Source organism: Chanodichthys erythropterus, chromosome 22 (genome assembly GCF_024489055.1).
Source record: "Chanodichthys erythropterus isolate Z2021 chromosome 22, ASM2448905v1, whole genome shotgun sequence".
Classification (NCBI taxonomy): Eukaryota; Metazoa; Chordata; class Actinopteri; order Cypriniformes; family Xenocyprididae; genus Chanodichthys; species Chanodichthys erythropterus.
In genome coordinates this window covers 20,729,186-20,756,268 of record NC_090242.1, presented here as the reverse complement: position 1 = coordinate 20,756,268, position 27,083 = coordinate 20,729,186, and the positions used below count along the sequence as shown (strand labels likewise).

The 27,083-nt window shown below is 36.8% G+C and overlaps 3 protein-coding genes across 5 annotated transcripts in view; all 3 read left to right on the top strand.

The window, feature by feature from the left end:
• Positions 1 to 380: 380 nt before the first annotated feature.
• On the top strand, positions 381 to 4,372 carry ppp1r3b (protein phosphatase 1, regulatory subunit 3B). Of its 2 annotated transcripts, none has more exons than XM_067376351.1 (2): positions 381 to 511; positions 2,494 to 4,372. In XM_067376351.1, the coding sequence occupies exon 2, from the start codon at positions 2,525 to 2,527 to the stop codon at positions 3,404 to 3,406; it is 882 nt and encodes a 293-aa protein (XP_067232452.1). In that variant the 5' UTR covers positions 381 to 511; positions 2,494 to 2,524; the 3' UTR covers positions 3,407 to 4,372. The 2 variants fall into 2 exon arrangements, with proteins under 2 accessions (XP_067232452.1, XP_067232451.1); XM_067376350.1 differs by lacking the exon at positions 381 to 511 and adding an exon at positions 533 to 882.
• A 433-nt stretch (positions 4,373 to 4,805) lies between these two features.
• On the top strand, positions 4,806 to 9,073 carry eri1 (exoribonuclease 1). Its single transcript, XM_067376017.1, has 7 exons — positions 4,806 to 5,124; positions 5,427 to 5,587; positions 5,680 to 5,896; positions 6,022 to 6,105; positions 6,388 to 6,497; positions 7,700 to 7,814; positions 7,992 to 9,073. The coding sequence occupies exons 1-7, from the start codon at positions 5,041 to 5,043 to the stop codon at positions 8,232 to 8,234; spliced, it is 1,014 nt and encodes a 337-aa protein (XP_067232118.1). The 5' UTR covers positions 4,806 to 5,040; the 3' UTR covers positions 8,235 to 9,073.
• Positions 9,074 to 9,532: 459 nt separating this feature from the next.
• The window catches only part of mfhas1 (multifunctional ROCO family signaling regulator 1), a 33,511-nt gene continuing 15,960 nt past the window's right edge, over positions 9,533 to 27,083 (top strand). Inside the window, exons 1-2 of one of the 2 annotated variants that reach the window (XM_067376596.1) lie at positions 9,533 to 12,792; positions 13,117 to 13,153. In XM_067376596.1, coding sequence (XP_067232697.1) covers positions 9,945 to 12,792; positions 13,117 to 13,121 — 2,853 coding nt within the window. In that variant the 5' untranslated portion in view covers positions 9,533 to 9,944 and the 3' untranslated portion in view covers positions 13,122 to 13,153. The remainder of the gene's footprint in view (positions 12,793 to 13,116; positions 13,154 to 27,083) is intronic. The other variant, XM_067376595.1, reaches the window with a different exon arrangement.

Genomic DNA, 27,083 nt, shown 5'->3' with positions numbered 1-27,083 from the left:
TGACCAAGATTTCCTTTGTTTTATGATTCTCACCATCCTCCGTGGCAACATATATTTAACTCAGCGCTACAATAATTGCCAGAATAGCTAATAAACAAACAAACAAACAAGATATGATGATCTACGCTGATCTTAGAATGCGAAAGCATGCTGAAGTTAGTGGGTTCATGTTCATGGGAGGAAAAGTGGTATATATTTTTGTAACAGCGGGGCCTCCAGAGTCCAGACATGGCCTACTGACCCCCAGTCCTTTCAGTCACGTGACATGCATCGATCAGCATGGGGTGCGTGCATGCCCCTGTAGCCTGCAATGATTGGTCCAAACTGGTAGTTCACGTGAACATGGGCTGATCGTCGGCAAAAGAGTAATTTTGGTGCCGGTAAAGTTTAGACGCTCATTCATGCCGCACGAGCATATGACTCCCATGAGCTGAAGCTGTGTTCACTAACACAAGACACAGACACTGGGTTTGATGAAGAAGTTCGACCCGACTCAAATGTCGTAACACAGGTATGTATTAACTTACGCTCACAGTTTGCTTCTTTATGATACATTTAAAGCGCACGCGAGGAGTTGCAAATTCATGCAGTTGATTCGTATTCCACCATGCAGTTTTTTTTTTTTTTTTTTTTATCTAAGTGAGGGAGGAAACTACACGGTTGTGCTGACTACAAACCAGGAAGAGCATACACTCAGAACAAAGGATATAAGGCTTAACGCTTTAAAGATATATGAAAAAGGAAAACATTTTTTCTTAACACTGGGATTAAAAAACGATTAAGACAGGAGGGGTTGATCATAGTCGATGGTTAGTGGTATGATACGGCTTCATGGTATGTTGGACCCGGACGAAAGTTGCAACTGCAAATGAGCTCCAACAGGTGTGAATGCCACCGTTTGTTTCTAAAGTTGATTGCCATTGCCTGTTATTTCAATGCTCCATTTTCTGTTTTAAACTAAAGATAGAAACTAAAGGTTTATCTCGCGCTTTACCCAGACAGTCCGGAACAATGTTTCATTGTTCCTGACCTTATATGGATACAAGCTAGTAGGTGAGACCTGGGAGTCTTGTAACACATATGTAGTATTTCGCAAACTTTGAAATTATATTCCCAGATTTATCTGCTACAAGGTAAAGTTGTTTTGAAACTATTACTTCTCTTTAACATTGTGTAAATTACAGTAAACTTCAAGGAGTGCTGCTGTTATACCGACTACTGGATTGTAGCTAATAGTCACCATTAAATCAAAATTATTATTATTTTTTTAGTGGAATATTGCAGTATTTATTATGTGATTTAAGTTAATGTGTCCTTTTAATCTTTAATCAAAATAACTTCCCCCTCCCTCTTGCAACGACAGTCTCTTCTGATGACGTGTTTACTGGCGCGAGGGCGGGACAACAAAATCTGTCACTCACGTGATCACAATCCAATCAATATCCGATGGACAAAATCAAGCCCAGCCCTACATATTTTTTCTTGTTCGAGAAGCCGTTTCACCTGCAATTCTAATTTCACTCGGATATACATCACAATAGGGATTTAAATTTACATTTTAATTAGCTTGACTTTTCAAAGTATAACAAGCTTTAGTGTGTATGAGGTAGAGATTGAGACATATTTTGGTCATATTAAGTAGGCCTATTAATTAGACACTAATGTAGTTAAAATATGCATAGTAGACTTTCTTCAGATATTAACAGATGCATGAATTTATTGTGGTAATCATTTACTTGTTTAAAGTTATTTACGTAGCTTAAAATAAAAATAATTAAAATTGTACATATATAGGAGACAGCCATTTAAGCCAGAAACAAATATAGAAATACACAAAATAGACTAACGATTTTAAAAACCATACAGTGTATGGGTTAGCTATTCTGAATTGTCAAATGTTGGCCTATACACTGCAATCTATATGGGATAGTATTTTATATTTTTAAACCGTCTACTGTCGCTCAGGAGGGTGCACAATAGTGATTTATGTATCTGAACTGATGGTCTTACAACACACCAGTCTGAAAATGTTTTTGTCTAAACAAAATGCCCCTTATTAGTGAGTTATAGATAAAATCTCCTCAGAGAAGTAAACATTTTATTGTAAATTAAATGTATTATAAAATATGAACACTAGAGGGTGCTCAATATCCTCTTGTAGTTCTTTTTTTTTTTGGGTCTCCATATGGCGGTCCATGTCCCCTCTATGGCCTCCAGATAAGATAAACTTGTTTGACCCCTTTACTCCACTCTTTTGCATAATGTTTAATTATTTAATCCTGGGTCTATATTAAGCTGTGCACGTTGTGCATAATGTTTTAATGATTTCATACTGTTTATTTTAAGGACTTCATGCTGTGCTACATTAAAGTTTGAGTTATTTTAAATTTAAATGAGTCATATATTGAAAAATTGAATCAGCTTTCAACCAACCTTCATAGACCTTTCTCACTCTATTAATGTGGTTTTTAATACACATTTCTGTGTTTTCAGTGCACGTGGCTGTCCTCCCAACGAATCCACCATGCCAATCGAACTGGCCATGCCGCTTTATCTGTCAAATGAAGAGTTCCTGAACCCGAGGGCATCTAAATACAGCAGGCCCTTGCGACCATGTCTACACCAGTGTCAAAGTAACAAACTTAGTTTTAGCTCTTCTAGAGAGCAATCAGAGTTGAATGGCATCAGCACACCCTTGACGAAACCTAGCAGGGGCAAAAAACATGTATCTTTTGCTGATCACAAGGGCCTCGCCCTGACAATGGTGAAGATCTTTTCTGAATTTGATGACCCCATCGAAATCCCATCCAGAATTGAGCAGTTCTTAAGCCCGTCTCTGACTTTATCAGAAAGGAAGGACAAGTTAACCCTCGACTTTGCCCAGCCGTCTGCAGATTACTTAAAGTTCCGTCAGCGTATAGAGAATGATCATGTTTGCCTCGAACACTGCATGCTTAAGGAAAAATCTATAGCGGGGATGGTCAAAGTTAAAAACCTTTCATTCGAGAAGTCTGTTAAGCTTCGCATTACCTTTGACACTTGGAAGAGCCACACAGACATAAATTGCCAGTACATAAAGGACACTTACACCGGCACGAACCGCGACACCTTTTCGTTCGAAGCTAGCTTGCCTGATCAGGTGCCCCCACATGAACACATTGAGTTTGCCATTTGCTATGAGGTCAATGGCGTCACATTCTGGGATAACAACCAAGGACAGAATTACCGAATCATTCAGTCAGCACTGAAGAAGAGTTCAAATAACACAAGCGACGGCCATCAGAGATATGGCGTGAGTGATTGGGATGTTCATTTTGACCGTTTTGGCAGCCCCAGATGTTCTCAGGGAATCTTTCCCAGTTGGCCAAGCTATGCTGGATATGAAGACATTGGTCCGTATTACTAAGAATCTACTTTTGGGGCAGTTTGTCCTGCACACATACCCATTAGACCTTTAAAGATGCCTCTTTAAAATGCTACTTTAAAAACACAGCAACTTGTTGTTCTTTGGCCTCTAATTCAAGTACTTGTCAGATTGTAAAGCCCTGAAGACACTTGAGATATTTATCATCAATAATAATGGATTATGTGGTCCAAAAATACAAGTTATGTTTTTAAACATACTGTTCATGGTGCAATATGAATGTAATAACGAGGGTAAGTTTATTTTCCAATGCCTGTCAGTTGCATCGATGCTAGTTTCTGTAGGGTTGTGTGAATGTTCTTGTGGTTGATTTGGGTTTGAATGGATTTGCATGGACCTTTATAATATAATACAATGTTCATTTAAGTGTGAGTGAATCTGCAGGCCAGGATAAACTGTAAATCATGACCAGAAAGTTTAGTTGACAAGTTTGCTGATTATTTCTTTGAGAGAGACAAATTGTCAACATGATATATATATATATATATTTTTTTTTTTTCTGAGCTAAGAGAAAAGACCGAATGGCTCAAAAAAGAAAGTGTTTTTCCCAGAAATGTGAAATTTGAGATGCAAATTGTCATGTGTTTTGTTCTTTCCTGAACAGCTAATTTTAATGTGAAACTCTAAACGTATTTCTGTATTTTAATTGACTATGACTTATTTTCACTGTAATTGACTGCACAACAGGATTATGATATTAGTGATGGAAGTAAAATGTCATTTTTGTTCTAGGTAATGTATGCACTTTATTTTGTTGCAGTGTTTAATTTCTTGTCACCCATTTTAAATTGCATTGTTTGAATGTAAATACAAGTTTGTCAGAACCACTTTAAAGCTGTTGTAAAAAAGTTCTCTCTATGGTATTAGGTATGTTCAATATGTGCATTTTAATGCAATGTTTTAAGTGTTCATAGTCATTAAAAACTTCAAATAAAGTATTGGCATATGAAAGCAAACAACTTATCTGATTTATCCTCCCTGTAGAAGTAGGACGTTGTGATAATAGTTGTGATAAGACAAGTTTATCATGACCTGTAATATCTTATCAACACCTGTTGGTAAATGTATATTTTTGTCATGCTTGAGTACCTAAAGTAATGCACCTTAATAATGCACTTCCATTACCAAAGAAAATGGGGGGGGGAAAGCATACTATTAACCTCTGTTAGGAGAATGTTTTGCAAAAAGTACACTTTCAAATTCAAATTACACTTACAATTTCGAAAAATATCTAAGGGAGGGGCTTATATTTTATTTTACTGAATAATTAGGCATACATAAACCACATAACCATGAATAAACAGTTTTAACAAAAATGCGTTTGAAAGGGTCTTTTATTTTGCAATTGTTCGACCTTTCCATGACGGCTTCCTGTGCGCGTTGTGACGTCAGTTGTCTGGCTCACATTTGAGTCTGTAGCTAACCAGAGAAGTTTAATTCTTTCTCTACAGGCGCTATTTTAGATCAAATATTCACAAAATAAACTTCAGACACTGAGACAAGCATTTACGGTTGTAATATTTCGCCGGGAGTGTAATAAGTTAACAGAGACACCGAGCGTGAACGCCATAAACCAGATGTGAGTGTTTCTGAAATAAATTAGACTGTCAAAACTGATGGAGGCGCAGAAAGAGACCAGTCAACCTGCAAATAAGACTTCAACGTCTGGGGGAGACCAGGAGGAGCAGTGCTGCTCTAATGTGAGTATCTAAACATTGACAGTTGAATTTTAGTGACTATCAGTATCATGGACATGAATATGTTTGAGTGTTGCCGTGGCAAATGGCTAAATAATGAAAGAGATCCATTATTTTTGTATGCATTCCTAATTTTTGACGATAGTTTTGGGTGGGGTTTAATCATTTTTCATTTACTAAGCATTCATATTGCAGGTAAAATACTTACTTGCTGTCAGCTTAGGTTAGATGTTTGTTTTGTTTACTCATATTTTGTAGAAATATGTATTTCATTGCTATGACGCATCTCCTTGTCTCACATTTAGACTTCCTGTGAAGAAAATGAGGAGCAGGAGCCTTCATCCCCAAAGCAGGGAGATTTCAGTGATCCGGTATATAAAGAGATTGCAATTGCAAACGGCACCATCAACCGGATGACCAAAAATGAGCTGCTTGCGAAATGTGCCGAGCTGAAGCTTGACACACGGTATTGAGAACTTTTAATTTTTTTACGGTTATTTAATTTGCTGTTTTACTTAAAATTCATTCATTTAGTTCATTTCTTTATGATATTTTCAGTGGCGTTAAGGATGTCCTAAAGAAGCGCCTCAAAAATTACTACAAAAAGCAAAAACTGATGCATTCAGCTGGTGCAAAAGGGAACAGTGATGTATACTTTGACTACATCTGTGTGGTAGATTTTGAAGCGACATGTGAGGAAAATAACCCACCTGACTACCTTCATGAAATCATCGAATTCCCCATAGTTTTGGTCGACACGCACACCTTGGAGATTGTGAGTTGGTGAGGGAACAGTCTGGCATACGTGTGCTTGATTCTTGCCAGGCAAACATGATAACATGAAATTTTTTTGGATTGATTTACTTGTTTATATATGTAATCCTATTACTGTCATTACAGGTAGACTCATTTCAGGAGTATGTGAAGCCAGTGGTGAACCCACAGCTCTCTGAATTTTGTGTGAAACTTACCGGAATCACTCAGGCAAGATTTAACAAACTGCTTACTGAATGAAATAATAATTTGAGTTATATACAATACCATTAAAAAGTTTATGGTCAGTAATTATATTTCACAATATTACTGCTTTTACTATATTTTTGACCAAATAAATGCAGCCTTGGTGAGCCCAAGAGACTTCATTTAAAAAAAAATTATTGACCCCAAACTTCATGCCATCTATATGGTTCATTCTTCAGTCTAATATTGAATGTAAGGTAATTGCTCAAACTTAAATATTTGATTCTCATTTTTTTTTTTTTCCAGAAAATGGTGGATGAGGCGAAACCATTCAATCAAGTTCTAAAGCAAGCAGTTTCTTGGCTACAGAAAAAAGAACTTGGAACTAAGTACAAATATACATTTTTGACAGATGGGTAAGGATGAAAAAGAAATTTTAAGCATGACTTTAATAAAATTCAATGTGCGGAACAGGGGCGGTTCTAGGATTTCGCCTTCAGTGAGAATGTGTAGCAAAAAGCCATTGCCTAAGTGGTGCCTCTTTGTAAATAGGCACCACTATATTACTATATAGTAAGTCAAAAGTAGCCTACCTTAAATTGGTCAATACAAAAAAAATTATGAATAATATAATGATACCACTCTTTCTGCAGTACAGTTCAGTACAGATAAATATGTAGGCTAATGTTTGACTGACAGAAAATTGTTATTATATCATTATTAATGATTAGTGTTACTGTTAACTAAAAAATAAAGACTTGGGGCTCAACAATAAGGATTTTTCTCTACTGGCCTGGTTGGACCAGTAGATCAAATATTCACTGGCCCTGCCTAAATAATTAAATAAAAGTTATTTATTTTATTGTTTTTGACCTAACCTTACAATACCAACATGTTAGATACCAGTGAAATTTCACAATTCACTTTTCTAATTTACGATCACAGCAAAAAATAAAAAAAAAAATAGCCTACTAGCCTAACTAATATAAAGTTCAAACATTAAAGACAAGTAAACACTTAATAATGATAAGAACAAATAAACAAATTACAAGCACAAATAAATACAAGAGAACAAAGATATACATTAAATGGCACTTTACAGTGCTTGTGAAAACTGTAGTACTGTATTAAGTAAATAAACACAGTTACCTGTTAAAGCTACTGAAGTTATTTAGTTAAGTGCAGTAATTATTTCTTTTCTTTTGTTGTTTGATTAACATTATTAACATGGGAAACAGAAGTTATATGAGGCTGCTGTCACTTTAACACATAATGCATGGATCTATTATATTGACACACATCCAATGTTGTCTTAACTGTTTACCTTTACTAAGATATATATAAGACTGTGTTTACTTGGGTACTCATCAAGATGGGCATTTTGATGTAAATTTCATGTATTTGCTCAAGAAAAGAGAACTCAATTCGTTACTCGCGTGCTGTCTGAGAGGCGGCTTTCTGTGCACACACTTCAGTTGTGTGCTCACACAGAAAGGCCTATCACAGCACACAAGTACCACATTTAAGTTCTCTTTCGTGGCGTGTTGTTTTAGAACCGTCCCTGGTGCAGATATATATATATATATATACTGTACAGCTCAATGTCTTGTCTGTGTAGGTCATGGGACATGGGAAAATTTCTTAATACCCAATGCAAACTTAGTCGCATCAAATACCCCCAGTTTGCCAGAAAATGGATCAATATCAGAAAGTCTTATGGAAACTTTTATAAGGTTTGTTTTCATGTTCATTTTCCTCATGAGTCCTTACATACACCTAGTCAAATTGGAAATGAAAATAAATGATTTTGATATCTAAATTGTGAATAAAAGGAATATTTAGAGTATTAGGCTTTTAAAGTATTACATTTTGTCGGAGGTTTTCATGAGTCTCTTAATCGTTTCTCTCAGGTTGCTCGTGCTCAGACAAAACTAATCTGCATGCTGGAGAATCTTGGTATGGAGTATGACGGACGTCCCCATTGTGGTCTAGATGACTCCCGCAACATTGCCAGAATTGCCATCCACATGTTGAAGGATGGCTGTCAGCTGCGGGTGAATGAGTGCTTGCATTCAGGAGAGCCACGGAGTGTGCCTATCTCTGCCCCTATTGAAGGAGCCCCAGCACCTAAAACACCCAAGAAACGAGACTAAAAAGACACTTTCCCAAAACTAACATTGCTTAATTTGGACAAATATGAATACCCGTCTTGGTGTAATCGTTATGTAATTGGGACAAACTAATCTGGGTGTTCTTAAATTGTTTCAGTAATATGTCTGATGTCTTTGCTGCAAAAGCTTACATCATAACAGATCAGTGGGGTGAGGCTGTGCTTCACCATTACAGCAAATTGGGTTTATATACTGTGTTTTGAAACTTGCTCCTCCTGAGGAAGAAAAACAGAAGCTGCAGACAAAAGCCTTTTTAAAAGCCTGACGGGTGATTGATAATTTTGCATTTCTTTTATTAATCCATGTTGCACGTTAGTAAAAAAAAAACTGAAAAGCTCGATGTGTATATTCTATTGCCAATAAACATTTTTTATGATGCCACTTTACAATATTATTATAAGAGATCATTTATACATTATTCGTATCCCTGTTTGCTGAGGTCTGATTTGCAGGTGTTGACTAAACTTGTGTTCTTGGGTTCTTTCGACCTTATAGTATCCTCAAACTTCAAATATGTTGTGGTTACGCAACAATGATTTGTTAGCACAAAGTTCACCTGGTTTCTGGCCACCATATCTAATTTTCCAAGGCCTTGCAAAAACCATGATAGAAATTTGAGTTATGAACTATAATCATTTTAATAAAAAAATGAATTAGTGCATGTATTTGCATATATAATTACTCATACTTTAATAAGAGAAAAACGTTATTATTTCTGTTGATTTGATAAGAGACAGGTAATTTATCCAAATTAATGCATCTGCGCACCACGTCCAGTAGATGGCGTCAAATAACATTTCTCTGTAAATAATCGAAACAACGCCTACCATCATTAAAGTCAAAGTCTTATTTGCATGATTATGTCTTGAGTTTCTTCTAGTTTGTTATATTATATATTTTTTGTTTTTCTTTACAGGGTGCTTGTAGAAAGTCAGAAGTTTCATTCATATCTTAGGCAAACAGGATCCAGATGCACATCTTCACGTCATGTTTTAGAAGCAAGCTATTATTTACACTGGGTGGCGCATGGTCTTATAAACATGATGTGATTTACTGACAGTTAAACTAAAACGACTGAAACGAAATTACCTTCACATCCCTTCTTCAGGACAACTCAATATTATCAAAGCCGCTGTTAATACGCGACGCGTCCTAAGTCACCACCCAGGCCAATCAAAGCTTTTGTTTATGCGAACGTCGCGTCGCAGGCGGCGTAGAGAAGGTGGGGCTCTGACGCAGTGCTGCTCCTGTGAGCATTCACTGCTGGCTGCATGCGCAGAGAATAGGCGGAGACACACGGAAAGACTACAGCAGCCACCACTGCCCTTCTTTCATTCTAACTCACTGGATATAGTTTTTTTTCACTCATGTGGTATCAAAGGACGCGCTGGCGGAATCGCCAGCCACACGAACTAGGCTGATGTGACATTTGATGTTTTTTATCCTGTGGTCGATGGCGCAGATAAAGAGGATGCGTGAAAGAACGCAGCCCAGCCCTGTTTTCTTGAATCCGATTAAACGGAACCACATATTTTCGGATGAAGATGAAATCGGCATTGTCTAAATGTTGGTCTCATCTGGATTGTTGTGCGGAGAACACGAATCGATGAAGCAAGTGAAAGCGGCACCATGCTGCCTAGGTGATTGATTACTAAGCCCAATGAAAACAAGGAGGAGCACAGCTTTGATACGATGGCTGAGGAGAATAACCTGAAGACGGCTCGATTATGGAGGGATGCTGCTTTGCGCTCCAGAAAGCTGAGGAGCAATCTGCGACAGCTGACTCTCAGCACCAAAAACAGCCAGAAAATAACATTACCTGAGGACATAAAGGAGATTGAGGTCCTCAATTTGGGAAACAACTCCCTTCAAGAACTTCCAGAGGGACTGGGCTCAACCCTGACCAGGCTTCGCATCCTAGTCCTTCGCAGGAACAAGTTTGCCACTGTTCCAACTGAAGTATTTCAGCTTAGTCAGCTGGTTGAGTTAGACATCAGTCACAACTGCTTGAACCACTTTTCAGAAGATATTGATCTTCTCAAGGGGCTTAAAAAGTTGTGTATCAGTCATAACAAAATCCAATACCTGCCATCTCAGATTGGGACTTTGCAAAGTCTTGAGGAGCTTGACATCAGCTTCAATGAGCTGCATGATTTCCCAAGGTCCTTTTCACAGCTTAGGAAGCTCCGAACACTTGATGTGGATCATAACAAGCTGCAGCGTTTCCCCTCTGAAATTCTTGCCCTCTGTGATTTGGAGGAGCTAGACTGCTCTGGGAATAAACTAGAGGGTCTTCCAGGTAACATCATGATGCTCCAATCCATTAAAATATTTTGGCTCAGCAGCACCCAACTCTCGTCCTTGCCTGAAACATTTTGTGAGCTGCAGAACTTGGAGAGCCTGATGCTCGATAATAATTTTCTCACAAATCTGCCACAATCATTTGGGAAACTGCAGAAGCTGAAAATGCTCAATCTCTCCTCAAATTTATTTGAAGATTTTCCTCAGGTTATAATCAAACTCTCCAGTTTGGAGGAGTTGTATTTAAGCCGGAATAAACTGACGTTCCTCCCTGAGGAGGTAGGACAGCTGTGCAATCTTGCTAATTTGTGGTTGGACAATAATAGCATAACTTTTCTCCCAGACTCTATTGTAGAACTTGGGAAATTGGAGGAGCTGGTTTTACAGGGTAACCAAATCGCCATACTCCCAGACAATTTTGGAAAACTTGCCAAAGTCAACATTTGGAAGGTGAAGGATAATCCTCTCATTCAGCCTCCTTATGAAGTGTGCATGAAGGGGATCCCCTACATAGCTGCCTATCAGAAGGAGCTTGCACACTCCCAACCTGCCATAAAACCAAGACTTAAACTGGTTTTGATGGGCCAGAGAAATGCAGGGAAAACCACACTCAGGCAGTGCATCATCAACAAACCATCAGACGCCAAGATGGCGATTGGATGTAGAGGTATTGATGTGACGAACTGGGTAGCAGATGAGGAACGCAGTCTTACGTTCATTGTATATGATTTATCCGGTAAGCAGAACTATGATCTTATCAAACCCTTTTTCCTCTCTCCCGGAGCTCTTTATGTTTTGGTTGTGAATCTGAAATTATATACATCAAAGAGCTTCTACTCCCATGTTGGCAGTTTCCTCCACCTTCTCAGTGCCAAGGTGCCACATGCAGTTGTGTGCATCGTAGGGACCCACAGTGACTTGTGTGAAGAGGTCGAGGTTGAAGAAAAGTGCCTGGATATTCACAGACAGATTTCGCTCCAGGAAAAAACGGACACTGAATGCTTACATGTGCTTGCCCTGCAGGTTGACGAAGCCCTTGAGCAAGGTTACGATGTTCGGACTTCAAGCCCCCATGTTCTCTTTTACGGGGTCACAGATAAAAACCTGAGACGTAAAAAGTCCCAGTTGCAATATATGCTCAACAATCGACTACAAATCCTTTCTCCGGTGATATGTGTCAGCTGCGTGGCAGCACAAAGAAACATCCAGCATTTGAAAGAGAAGCTCATGTCTGTCGCCGATCACAGGGAGATTTTCCCCAATCTTCACAGAGTCCTGCCAAAGTCATGGCAGATGCTTGAGGAACTGCATTTTAAGCCACAGGATTTATGGCTTTCCTGGTGGGATTCGGCCCGATTGGGCCTTCAGGCTGGGCTGACTGAGGATCGTCTGCAAAGCGCACTCTCTTACCTACACGAGAGCGGTAAACTTTTGTACTTTGAAGACAGCATGACATTAAAGGAATACGTCTTCCACAATCTACCCCGGTTTATCGCCATCTTGAATGTGTTTTTCCAGAGGGACCTTGCTGCAATGCTTGAGAAACTACAGGATGAGGGAGATGATGGAGATAACACCAGGTCTACGCAGATGCATGGTCACGTGGAGGGTTTTCTGTTGCATGGCCTGTTGCCATCAAATGTGATTCGCTTGCTGCTTAAACCTCTGGTACAGACACAGCAGGACTTGCACTTGATCATGGAACTGCTGGAAAAGATGGGCGTCTGCTACTGTGTCAACAAACCTCGCAGCAAGCCGCTTAATGGGGCCACCGTCTGGTATAAGTTTCCCAGTCAAGTCAGCAGCGAGGAGCCCCATCTTGAGGCCTCGGCCAGTGGTGGCTCTTCGATCCCTGGTCAGTTCTTCTCGGTCGAGCAGCTGCAGATTGAATACAGATTTCCTTTCCTCACCCCTCTTGGACTTTTTGCACGGTATAGTGTGCAAATCAACAGCCACGTTGTGCAACGGTCAGATGGAAAGCATCACATCTTTGCCTATCGAGGTAAAGTGCCTGTGACGGTGAGTTACCGGCCCTCTCGGAGCAGATTGCAGCCTGAGATCCTCTCCATTTCCAGCCATGCATCCTTGCCAAATATCTGGACAGCTTGGCAAGCCATTATTCCCCTAGTGGAAGAGTTAAATGTTCTTCTGCAGGAATGGCCTGGCCTTCACTACTCTGTGCATGTCCTGTGTTCCAAGTGCCTGAAGAGAGGGTCCCCCTATCCACATTCCTTCCCAGGTTAGTGTTTTGCTATTGTCTTCATGATTGTGTTTGATATCATGTGTTTGTGACCATAGTTTCTTCTTGCCAACATATATTTGATTGATTTTATGGTATCAAAGGGATAATTCACCCCAAAATGAAAGTTCTGTCATCATTTACTTACCCTGTCTTTACAAACCTGTAAGTCTGCAGAACACAAAGATATTTTGAAGGATGTTTTAATTGTTTTTGTCCATACAATTAAAGTCAATAGGAGCCAAATTTTTGACCCCGTATACTTTTATTGTATAGACAAAAAAAAAAAAAAATTTCATATTATCTTTTTTTTGTGTGCCACAGAATAAGGAAATGCATACAGGTTTGAAACGACATGGGGGTGAGTAAATTATGATAGAATGTTCTTTTTTTTTTTTAAATGTGAACTATCGCTTTAATGTAATTTTGAGTAGGATGTTTATGATGAAAAACAAGTTGTTAACCAGATGCCTGCATTCATTTACTTTTATGGTTAGAGACTCAAATTGTTTTAGGTTACCACTGATATGCAGTCATACATCTCTCAGACAGTGATGAATAAGGTAATTTTTGGAGTGCTGTCACCATGGAGGCCTATACATGTCTGGGTTTATTGCCAAGTAAACACTGATACAATAAAGGGCGAATCAGCATGAAATGAAGTCATTTTAGGATGGATCTAGGCTAAACAAAGAATGAGAATGGCTGGCCATGACAAGAGGGATGGGGGGAGTCTCGGTGGGTTTGAAGCCACACCTAGAAACACAAATTAGCTTGAGCTGTCTGTGGTGCTGCTGTGAACACAGGCTTGCACATCCAGAGCAGTGGAGAGGGTAGCCATGGTAACGTCAAATGCCTTTCTTTATGGGATGCAGATTAGGTGCAGCAGTCACTGGCATATATAGTAACCTAAATACTAGTTTACGTTGTGTGTGTATATAATTATATATATATATATATATATATATATATATATAATATATATATAATGTATATATTATATTATATTATAATATATTATATTATATTATATTATATTATAATATTATATAAAAGTGATATTATATATATATATTATATTATAATATATTAAAATCACTAATAAGTAAGCTTTTTATTTGATTTATGTTAATATATAATACAAATTTCTCTTGTAATCTGTAGTTTGCACCCTCTTAGGCTAGGTTAGGTTCTAGGCCCTTTTGTCTTCAAACAGACTTTATTTATGAAGAAGTCCCACTCCTCAGTTTCTAAAAGGGTAAAATGTGTGGGAGAATTCTTTTACTGGCAAACTATGTAGTTTTTCTTCGCTTTAAGGATCTCCCTGAGCGATATTTATGTACATTGTAATTTGTTGTGTTTATATCCAATGTTGAAACGGGCACATTTCGAGTGTTATTTTAAAAATAAAGTGGTTGGCTTATGTAAGAGACATACCTCACTGAACACACCATGCCCATTTTTGCCAAATAACAGTCAAAGATGGTGTTTAGTTAAGCTTATGTAAAGAGGCCCAGCTTCATATGTTATTGCATGCTAATTGTTTAACATGTCCTGGAAAGGACACAAAGTACTACAGCCCAATAAATTGGTATTTGGTCACTTAAAATGTCTGAATGTCATTGCATTAAATAAAATCTAAAAGAAATGAGGCTAAACCTTTACTCAGAACTAATTTCACATCTCGCAACCATTTCTGAACCATTTCTAATTTTGAACAGTATGTCCTTGTTTGATCATTGAAAACCTAACAAACACATGGATGTTTTGTGCCAGATTTCTTTAAAATATATATTTTTGGTTATATAATGGCCAAATACCTTTTGGGCCCACTGTTTTTAAAATGATCAATGCACACAGATGGTAGTATGTTTTGAGTGTTTTCATTCCTGATGCGTACAATGCATGTCATTTGTGCATTACGCAATTAACTAATTACTAATTGGGCATGTATAAAACTTTTTTTTTTTTTTTCAGTGTGATTCTTGGCCTTCTTGTCCCTTTGTTCTGCACAGTGATAATGTTTTACATACAGTAAAATAAACCAGATGCTATGGCTCATTAAGTTTACAGTTATGTTCTAATAAAGTACATTTTGTATGATGTTTAAATAGCTGGGCAGGATGTCCTGTTAGACTTGGCAGCTCTGTTTCCTGAAGTCTCACAGTTCTTTCCCCCTCTGCTGTCACATGATGAGACAGGATCAGGTGGGGCGATTCCTGACTCACATTAGTTCTTGACAACAGCTCACAAGATGTGAGGGCCCTGTGCCATGGTACAGAGTAAAGACCTGTTTAGCCTGCTTAATGAGTACATTAGCTTTTAAGTACCCATTATTATTGAAGGCTGGATTACTTGAGTTCATTAATGATAATAGATATCGACTGCGAGCTGTATTTGTGGTAGGGTGTAGTTACATTTCTTTGTTTTACCATTTTTAGGTTTCCTGACCCAAGTAAAAACAGAACAACAAGTTTAGCTGCAAGGTTTTTTGATCCTACCAAATTTAGGCATGATATTTTTGGCCCACTTGCATGTTGATTTAGCGTTGAAGCTCTCTGAAACACTAAACAGTGTGATGGTCACAGAAAGTTCTCCTTTACTTGGCAGAGTACCGGGACCCAAAACCAATTCCTTTTAGAAATATATGAATGTTCAACAGCAGAACAGTGTTTTCAGATAAAGTCCTAGTAGTAAGTCTTTAATGCCTTTTAGCACAATTTAGCATAGTTTAACTTTATACAGCTTTTATATGAGTAAGCAGTCAGAAACTATATATCGATCTTATCGTTCTATCAATCTGTAAAACAAAGTTTTGCCAAGCCAACATTCATAGTTGGTCTTGACAAACATTGCTTTTCTTGTTAAAAATGACTGATTAATATCAATTTCACTTAATTTTAACATCCTTACATTCAATGCTATTTTGCATTCTGTTTGTACCTAAATTCAGGACCTTAACATGAATTTAAAAGGATTTCTATCTCTAGCATGTGAGAGCTTTTCCGGGTGCATGTATGTAAAACTGTTTAACATTTAAAAAGGCCTGGAAAGGAAAGCTGATGGACGTGTTCTGCAGGTGATGTGAACTTGTTGGTTTGATCATACACCTGTTCTTTCCTTAGATCTTGACTCCTTATTCAGTGATGCAGAAGTTTGCACATTTGGAATACGAGTATTAATATAACAAACTTTTTTTTAAATGTGTAACTGGTAACTAAGTGCCTATCAATACAAACAGGTTCTTGCAAAAGTGGATTTGTCCTCCACATTCTTTAAAGCACAAAGAATGAAAGTAAATGACTTTTGACAGTTGGCTTGCATGGCCTGTTACATCCATTTGGCATCTTCAGACAGGGTTTGAAAATAAAGAAAATGCTGGCATAACCTGTTTGTCATTGAACCCAGATGGTCAAAATTGAGATGGCAGTAGGTACAGTAGCTTGTCTGACCCATTTAGAAACTGATATTTAGTCTTTTGGCTCCTGGACTTGGTGTTAGAAATAAGAGCCCTCTCGTTGTACCCCGAGCTAAATTGAGTCACATCAGAGCTGGCCGAAGCACCTGCACTGTCAGCGCACTGTACTTAAGTCATAAAATTTTTCTGTATCGTCTGCCATTAACGTGTGTCACTGGAGCCAGAAAGTGTCCATCCTGGCGGCAGTGAGGGCGGCAAGTCTTTTTAGCAGCTTTTCTTAGCATGCACTGTCCATCACCTTGTCAACTGACCTCAGCTTGTTGGGAAACTTACTGGTATTTTGAGATATTTTGGATGCCACTGTTTGTGGCTGCTGACAGACTAATGATGGCATTTCTTTACAGGGCAGTTTAACTTTAAAATGGAAAAATTGATGTTTGTCTGCTTACTCCCAGGGCATCCAAGATGTAGGTGACTTTGTTTCTTCAGTAGAACACAGATGATGATTTTTAACTCCAACCGTTGCTGTCTGTCAGTCGTATAATGCATGTCAATGGGAACTTTGTCTATAAGAGTAAAAAAAAAACATGCACAGACAAATCCAAATTAAACACTGTGTCTCGATGGTGACGACACTGATGTCCTAACACACAAAACGATCGGTTTGTGTGAGAATCTGAACAGTATTTATATCATTTTTTACCTCTAAAACACCACTATGTCCAACTGCCCTCCACATCCAGTTGGTGAGATCAGAAAATATGTTCTAATGACGAAAGTGATCTCTTGCGCTTTGCTTCAATGAGTTGTCAGAGCGCGTTCGGAACTCACTAACCGGATGTGGAGGGCAGTTGGACATAGTGGTGTTTTAGAGGTAAAAAAATGATATAAATACTGTTCGGTTTCTCGCACAAACTGATTGTTTCGTGTCTTAGGACATCAATGTGTCGTCACGAGCCGCAGGGTTTCATTTGGATTTGTCTGTGCATGTTTTTTTTTTTACTCTTATAGACGAAGTTCACATTGACATGCATTATATGACTGACAGGCGGCAACGGTTGGAGTTAAAAATCATCATTTGTGTTCTATTGCAGAAACAAAGTCACCTACATCTTGGATGCCCTGGGGGCAAGCAGATAAACATCAAATTTTCATTTTTGGTTGAACTATCCTTTTGACTATAACTATAACTTTTAATGTTTCTATTGTAAATAAGAACTACATTTTGATAGCCCTGGTTTATTTGTTGGCCTTGGTAAAGAAATCTAAAGATGTATACTGTATAGTATACCCATATGGTTGATTTTTTTATTTTATTTTATTTTTTACATTAGCTATCTGCTTTCATACATTTATGACGTAGAATACTCAAACACTTTCCCTGCCCGTTTGGGTACATAGGGTCAGTCTGATTCCTCTCAGAGATGCCCTCCTGTAATCTTCTTACTGGATTTGACAGGATTACCCCGTGAGTGAAAGGGAACCTTAAGGACTGGCAATTAAGTCAAGGCAGAGTTGGTTAAGTAATCATAGGCTGAACTGTAACAACTAATTGTGAAGCAGAATCATCAGTGAGTTTATATGTTTCTACCCTCAGGGTAAGAGCTGTTCCTGGATGATTTAGAGATGTGATTTACCTCATTGGTGTAACAATAAACATGTCAGTACCTGTACTAAGATTAAACAGTATGGCTTTAGAACAAGAAGGTTAATGTATGTCATAAAAAATCTCAAGATAAGAATTTATTAGATGGATGTGTTATGATCCATTGCATTTGCATTGCAGTTTGATTGTGTGTGGTGTGATCGGTCAGGGTCAACAGGAGTTTTGTATGTTTGCAAGTGTTTCCGACATGTAAAAACCTGCTTCCCTCTATTCTTGCACTGGACCTCTGGAAATTCTGCTTGTGAAAACATTCCGCTGTCGGAATTCTGGGAAATTATGCTAATTTTGAGATTCGGTAATGGTCAGCTGCAGCGCTTTCTTTGGGTTTCCTTGATTTTATCTGCTCTCATTGGATCTTGATGATTTTGGCTGTATTACAAAGACAGTTTTATCTCTCGCCATTGTGATTATGGCCAAACTATAATGATCACTGAAAGATATATTACATTTTAAGCATGTTTGATTCATTATTATACAACTTTTGATTGTTGTATATTCGTTGTATTTAGGACACAGCTCACAGGCAGGAAAGATGGCTATCATATCTAAAAGTGGAAACCTTGTGGCGGTTTTGCAGTAATTGGCTCAAATGTCTGTCTAACGTGAGAATGAAAGTGATATGGCTCTCATTGCACGTTTGTTCTAATGATCTCAAATGTTTGTTTCATACATATATTGCTGTAATTTTATTTAAAATCACGGATTATGACATTTCCAGACTGCCATTCTTGCTCATGAAGAGTCTGTAAACTCTCACCCCATTTGTATGATTTCATGTTTGTTTTGCACATTTCAGCCTGAAACCTTGTATTCCCTAGCACTGGAATAATCTGATGCTGTCAATCTTATGTCACTACATTCCCTCGAGGTCTACATTGTAAGCCTGCAGAATTATCCATGTGCCCTGTGCAGGGCTGGATGGCTTGTAATGCACGTGCCTTCTTTTTTAATGTTGTCATCACATGAGTCACATCAGCAGATTCATCCACGTCAGACATCAGGGATGAGAGATGGGAATTAAATCCTCCCTATGCTGAAAGGTTTCACAGCCCAGAATATCAGGAAATATGAAGATTATTGGTGTTTTTGCATGGAATATATTTAAGGCCTGATTTTATGTAGAATTTTGTTTTATTCATCAGTATTTAATTGTGCATTCTCATTTCCCTAATTTAATCACATTCACCATTATCTAACTCCACTTTAGACATTCTACAGACTATAAGTAACTTCGCAACAACTTGTCAACTAACTCATTAGAATATTACTGTCTGCTTAATATCTGCTAACACTTTATTATGATGTTCCCTAACTGACATTCTACTGACTGTAAGTACTTTTGAAACTACATGTCAACTTATTATACTAACCGAACCCTAACACCTAATGTTTACTACCAATCTACTACAGTCTACTAATACTCTGAGACTTAGTTGATGTGTAGTAGCAGTGTTACTTGTAATTAGTAGAATATCTAATGTGGACCAACTAAATTAAAGGTGCAATATGTAAGTATATTGCAGTAAAATATCCAAAAACCATTAGGCCAGTGTTATATATTTTGTTCACTTGAGTATTTACAATATCCCCAATGTTTCCAACTATTTGTAAATCGTGAGAAAATTGCAATTTAGACCAAGCCTCCGGGACGTGTGAGGAGGTGCCTGTCAATTGCGTAATACCCTCGTTACCCTCAGTTTCCGGTTTTATTTTGTAGAAACCATGGAAACACCAAAGAAGCTTAAATATATTACATGTTTTAATAGGCAAGGGAACAGCTGTTTTGATATATTTATAGACAGAAAATTATTGTTACATAGCTCGACAAGTATAGTCTTATTGTTTAATTTTCTTAATTTTTTGCGAGTACCATGCTTTACCATGCCTCAGAGAAAAACACTATTTTGTGAAGTAACGAACATAGCATAATCAGATGCAGCTTTATTTTTAGTAACAGTAATACAGCATTTTCTCAATCATACAATACGTTATTACGTCATTTATCAACACAAGCCATCCAGCATTTAATATGATATTCTAAATTCGATCTAGCTTACTGCAGTGTGTAACAGTGTCTCACAACAGCAAATGCACAGAGTAACGTTATAACATTTTTAACACACTCAAATGTATCTAATATGATAAACAGAGCTGCGTTACCTCATACTCATGTCCGGAAAAGCGGAAGCGGCGACTGTGGCATAATAAAAGTTCCGCTGCTCACAGCGTGTTACGCAATCGCTCCAGCGGCCTCGTTCAGCTCTCACAACACTCGGTCCTGCTCTGCTTCATACTACAGTAACGTTAATAATCGCATCCAAGAACATGATTTCTTTCTGAGTCCCATCCTGATTATTTCCACTGGCCGTGATGTGAACATGTCCCAAGATTCCGTGCTCAAATTTGGTGTCGTCCAGCTACGCCTTTATTTTGAATAGGCCTCTAGCGACCTCTAGCAGACAGAAAATATTACATATTGCATCTTATTGGGTCACATTTTAGAATTGGCCATTAATCGGCCATAACATAAAAACTTGTCAGCATTGACCATAATTTTAGTATGGTCACTTGGTGGATCCATAATTACCATGTTTTTGAACACGTTCTATAGTAATATCATGGTTATTTTAACTTCTAGCTTGCTAATATGGTTTTCTTTGAATGTTAATTATAAAGTACCATGATGTATATCAGAGTACCATAGTTTTATCACCTTATACCATCACTGTACCATTGCACCATCTTATATTTTTTCTATAAGAATAAGATGATGATTTATTGAGCCTCTTTGGTTAAAAATGAATGATCATGTTTCTCAAGTTTATAGATAAAACCGAAGTGCAGAACCTTCTATCCTCCATAATTTTTTTTGTGGTCACATATGCTTGATGCAAATCAGCATAACTTTGTGTCTGTGCCAAAAGCCTTGACAGTATATCTGGATTCACACTGTGTAAGCAGGATTAGATAGCAGCTAGCACCTGGTCCTGTTTCCATCTCTGTTTCTGTATCTGCTCTTTGCTAGTCAGATGTTTACATGTTTCTTTTAGCCTCAGCTTATTTTAGCCCTGATCTTATCTCTTCCTGTAGGCCTCATCAGATTCTGCTCTGCGTTTTGTGCATAGTTGGAGAACATTGATTAGCTTCGTGGTATTAAAGTAGCACGCTTCAGTTGTTGATTGCATAAGTGCTGTACTGCCAGCTGCAGTTTGTTGTAATTGGACAGATCTGTCCATACGGATGAAGTGCTCCAGCCGTGACCTTTGGCAGTAAAAGCAGCGTGCGCTTCCTCCAAAAGGCAGAGATGCAGCTATTCCTGGAAACCAGTGTTTGGGCCAAGAAAAGTCTTGTGCGACTTGAGAATTTCAGGTTAGGACAAGCGTTATGTTCTCATATACTAGATACACAGGGTGCATACTGAGCACTGAGCAGAATGTTTGGGTGGAATAATTGATGCTGTGTTTATAAATATGTTCAATCATTTTGCATCACCAAGTACTGTGTTAAATTTATGAACGCAGCATGAGAGCTGATTCGCTTCACACTTTCACTTGAGTTTGTTCAGCATACATGATTACTCATGCGTTGTGAAGTAAAGCTGAGACAAACAAGATTTTTAAATGAATAAATAATATATACTTTTATTTGGCTGAGTCTTTCAGAATGGTGTCACTTTTTTTTTTATTCTGAGTGATTTTAATGGAGTCAGATGTGGGAAAGGGGAATCTTTTCAGTAAAATGTGTCATTTAAATAAATTGAATAAATATAAAATTAAATATAAAAAATATATTAAAAAAAAGCAATTCATATTTTAGTGTAAGAATTATATATGTAAAGTTTCGTCTGCTCACCAAGGCTACATTTATTTAATTAAAAATACAGTAAAAGTGTCACTTCAGTGTCACATGATCCTTCAGAAATCATTCTAATATGCCGATTTGCTGCTTAATAAACATTTATGATTATTTTCAATGTTGAAAACAGTTGTGTACTCTTTTTTTCAGGATTCCTTGATGAATAGAAAGTTAAAAAGAACAGCATTTATCTATAATATTTTTATTTTTTTGAAAAGAAATTAAAGAAATTAATACTTTTATTCAGCAAGGATGCATTAAATCAATCAAAAGTGGCAGTAAAGACATTTATAATGTTACAAAAGATTAGATTTCAGATAAACACTGTTCTTTTGAACTTTCTATTCATCAAATAATCCTGAAAAAAATATTGTACACAAATATTTGTACAAATAGACTGTACTGTATATATATATATATATATATATCTTACTGACCCCAAACTTTTGAAGTGTTTATTTCATTGATTTACATACTGAACTCTTTCACACACTGACACACAATATATATTATATATATATATATACATACATTTTTTTTTTTTTTTTTTAATAAATGAATACTTTTATTCAGCAAGGATACATTAAATTGATTAAAAGTGACAGTAAAGAAATGTATAATGTTACAAAAGATTTCTATTTCAAATAAATGCTGTTGATTTGAAATTTCCCCTTTTTTTATCATAGATTCCTGAAAAAAAAAAAAAAAAAAAAGTATTAAGTATCTTGTTTCCACAAAAATGTTTTCAACATTGATTTTATTAAGAAATGCTACTTGAGCATCATAATCATCATATTAGAATGATTTCTGAAGGATCATGTGACACTGAAGACTGGAGTAATGATGCTAAAAATTATAAGTTATAAGTAAAAAGATGTTTACATTTTAAATGAATGTTGAAGATGAAATAATAAAAAAAGACAAAATGAATGTTTTTGTTTGTTCACAAAGAAGCGTCCTCTTCCCTGCTGCTGTCGCTGAATTAGAGTGCTCTGGGTTTCCTGCATCTCTGAAATCAATACAAATTCAACTGAGCTTTATTGGCATAATGTGTCAGCCTTAGCTAGTGCATACTGATGCCGGCTTGGTGGATGGCCACGATGTATGTCGGCAGTGATCTGATTATAGACCAAATGTGAACATCTGTCTAGAACCGGTCAGTTGACAGATCAAGCTTACAGCAGCCTTTTTGCTGTTATGTACCTCATACAGATAGATAGCAATGCTAGCTAGGTTAAATAGATTTTTTTCAGATTAAATTGATAATGTTTTTCAGCTGTCTTGAATACTAAGTACTTCTCATTTGGCCTCCACTGTCACTGCTTTGAAAAGTGTCATTAAGATGCTGCAGCAGACTGCTTGACCTTTAACCAGGCCTCTTTGCTCTGTGCAGCAGATATAATTTGGTGTTTGCTCACTTCCAGTGCCTATGTTTAATTAAAATCCACTCTCAGTCAAAGCTGAGAGTTATGTTTAAGCGAATCTCTAGTTTAGCAGGTTCTACCGACATAGCGATCCTGTATGAGGATCCAAAAGACAGTCTCACAATCCCAGATTCATATTATGGACAACTGGGTGTTGTATAAAACTATTTATTCCGCTTTATTTTTGAGTTGTCTGTGAAGTAGCCAGTACATATTACTTTTGGATGGCCAAATATTTTCAGATTAGTCAGCATACACCAATGGACTTTATTTTATTTTATTAAAACAAACTGTGTTCATTTGAATTACATGAATTACGTCACCCACACAAGTGGGCGTTGAGACTACAAGCTGTCGACACTACAAGCAGCGAAACACAAAGCGCACTTGCAATCAAGACAGTGTTTTAGAATAGAGCGGACACAACCTAGTTCTGTTTAATCTTTTTCGTCTGGCTTGATCTAGATCGAAACAAACAAATGAAGCCTTGATGTTAAAATATTACAATATATACAATATTGTTTGACATCTCTATGAGGGGTTCACAAATAGCAAAGGCACAATAAAGTGAGGAATTAAATGTTTAGAAACCTCTGGAATGTATGGAAACTTGTTTCTGCCGCTGAATAAAAAATGTAAAAAAAGATAGGCTAATTCTGACTTTTTACCTCACAATTCTGACATTTTTCTCACAGTTGCATGATATAACCTCACAATTGTGAGTTATAAAGTCAGAATTGCGAGATATAAACTTAAAATTCAGAGAAAAAAAGTCAGAATTGCTAGTTTATATCTCGCAATTCTGACTTTTATAACATGCAATTGTGACTTTATCACAATTCTCAGAAAAAAAGTCAGAATTGTGAAATGTAAATTGTACATTTGGGGGGAGTCGGAATTATGAGATAAGTTGCAATTTCTTTCTTTTTTTATTCTGTGCTGGAAACAAACTTCCGCAGGAATGAGATAAACACACCAGAATCAGATTTGTGTTTGAAGAAGACAATAAATGAATTGTGCTCAAGAAAAGTTTACAATTCCTTAGTCCTCACTCGCATCTGTGAATAGGTTGTGTGGTTATAATCAGATTATGGTAGTGTTACTCAGATAGAGCGATTTGTCATGGTCCCTTCCCCTGTTGATTTCCCTTCATTATCTGCAATGAATGAAGTCTGATGGTGCTGATTTTGAGTCATTTTCCATTTCCAGTCATGACACGTCTCCCATGTCAGTAATGGCTGTTGTTATAATTGTCTCTCAGAGTGAGATTGTGTTTTACAACCCATGAAAATGACTCGGAGAAGTTAGCAATTCCAGCAGATGTTATTTCCTGATTTTGTGTATGAATCTAATACAGGTTCATAAATAATGACATTTGAAGAGTGTGTTAAAGGAATAGTCATCATTTACTCACCCTCATGCTGTTCAATCCTGTATAATTTTCTTTTAATTTCTTTTAATTTTCAATTAATTTGATTCATTTACTAATCAGACACTGCTGCATCTTTCACAAACTCTTTTTTAGCTACATTTACCCTGAAAGCCTTAGTGCTGCTCAGTTCTGATTTATTGGTCAGATGTTTGGCTGTTCACATTATTTTGTTAAATGTGACCAACATCAGATTCAAAAAAAAAAAAAAAAGAAGAGAGCAAAGTTTGTTTTTGTTTTTTTTTATGCTTTCTCGTATAGATTTCCCTCATATTTTGCTTGTGTAATGCTGTCACAGTGATACTTAGACCTCTACAGGCATGTTTGTCTTCCACATTAACCGAATGACCAAAGGACTACTGGTATGTAAAATCTTTGGAGTGACTCCCGTCAGCACAGATTTGTGACTAATGCTGATCTAGAGTGAAGTAAAAGTCTCATGAATTCCGATACGATTGTTCAGACTGAGGTCACATTGGAAAACATATGACCTGTATCAGATTTAGTACCACTTATGGAAGTGGCCTAAATCAGAATGTAAAAAATCAGATTCTATGTGATTTGTGCTATTCACACTATTATTAAAACAGAGCAGAATTCGGATTTGGGTCACTTTTGCCTGCAGTGAGTCTGAACGTAGCCTTTTGTTTGAAATGACATGGTTGAACTATCCCTTTAACTTGTGTTTGTTGAGCGTAAGTCAGAAATGTATAACCAAAGTGGTCACCCTAGTTAATGATTGTGTCTAATTGGTTACGTCTGCTGTTTCAACTGCTGACATTAAATAAATCTCTGTCATTCTTCTTAGACATAGGAAGGATAGAGATTTATTTCATGGTTCTTCGTGGTCTTGAGCAGACCTTTGATTTCAAGGCTCTTCAGTGACCGATTTCTTAAAGAATTGAGGATGTGTTTAAAAGGTAATCACTTTTAACCTCAGCCGTTTGGCTTTTTCAGCTGAGCAGACAGCTGCATGGAAATCTCATCAGGACACACGGCACTGACTGAGACATCTGAATCCATACGGCTGTTAAGCTCTGGCCACGTGCCGATGAATGCATGCATGTGTGACGTGTTTGTTTACATCTGTGTATGTTGTAGTATTCTATTACTGTAGTATAGACTTATTGTTTTAAGGTTGGATGTGTAGGGGAAAGAAAGATTCACTTTCACTCAGTAGCTAGTCATTATCATTCTTTTCAGACAAAATACACCTCCTTTCTGTGTAAATTTATTTTATTTTTTATTATAATAATAAAAAATAAAATACATTTACACAGAAAGGAGGTGTATTTTGTCTGAAAAGAATGATAATGACTAGCTACTGAGTGAAAGTAATAATTTAATAATTTAACCAGTTTTTAAAATCCTTGTGTAAAGCAAGAGATTAAACAGTTTTTTTTAAAAAAGATGTTTATTTGCATTTTCTATGATAATGGCAGCACTTATTCATCAAATGATGAAGAGCATCATAATCATGCATATATAAATGTATCCAAAGCCTAGCAAATAATCACCACTATTAGGAGACACAAATTATCCCAGAGTATTCAGCAAAAAATAAATGAGCGGGACTTGATTTTTATCCATCAGGATTTTGCCATGAAAAGTAGGCTGGTGTAATATAATTAGTTAATAATACTTCTATGTATTTTAATATACAGTACAGTCCAAAAGTTTGGAACCACTAAAATTTTTAATATTTTTAAAAGAAGTTTCGTCTGCTCACCAAGGCTACATTTATTTAATTAAAAATACAGTATAAAAAAGTAAGATTGTGCAATATTATTACAATTTAAAATAACTGTGTACTATTTAAATATATTTGACAAAGTAATTTATTCCTGTGATGTAAAGCTGAATTTTCATCATCATTACTCCAGTCTTCAGTGTCACATGATCCTTCAGAAATCATTCTAATATGCTGATCTGCTGCTCAAGAAACATTTATGATTATTTTCAATGTTGAAAACTTGATGAATAGAAAGTTCAAAAGAACAGCATTTATCTGAAATACAAAGCTTCTGTAGCATTATACACTACCGTTCAAAAGTTTGGGGTCAGTAAGAATTTTTATTTTTATTTTTTTGAAAAGAAATTAAAGAAATGAATACTTTTATTCAGCAAGGATGCATTAAATCAATCAAAAGTGGCAGTAAATACATTTATAATGTTACAAAAGATTAGATTTCAGATAAACACTGTTCTTTTGAACTTTCTATTCATCAAATAATCCTGAAAACAAGTATTTTGTACAATTGTACACATTAAATGTTTCTTGAGCAGCAGATCAGCATATTAGAATGATTTCTGAAGGATCATGTGACACTGAAGACTGGAGTAATGATGCTGAAAATTCAGCTTTGCCATCACAGGAATAAATTACTTTGTCAAATATATTTAAATAGTACACAGTTATTTTAAATTGTAATAATATTTCACAATATTACTGTTTTTACTGTATTTTTAATTAAATAAATGTAGCCTTGGTGAGCAGAC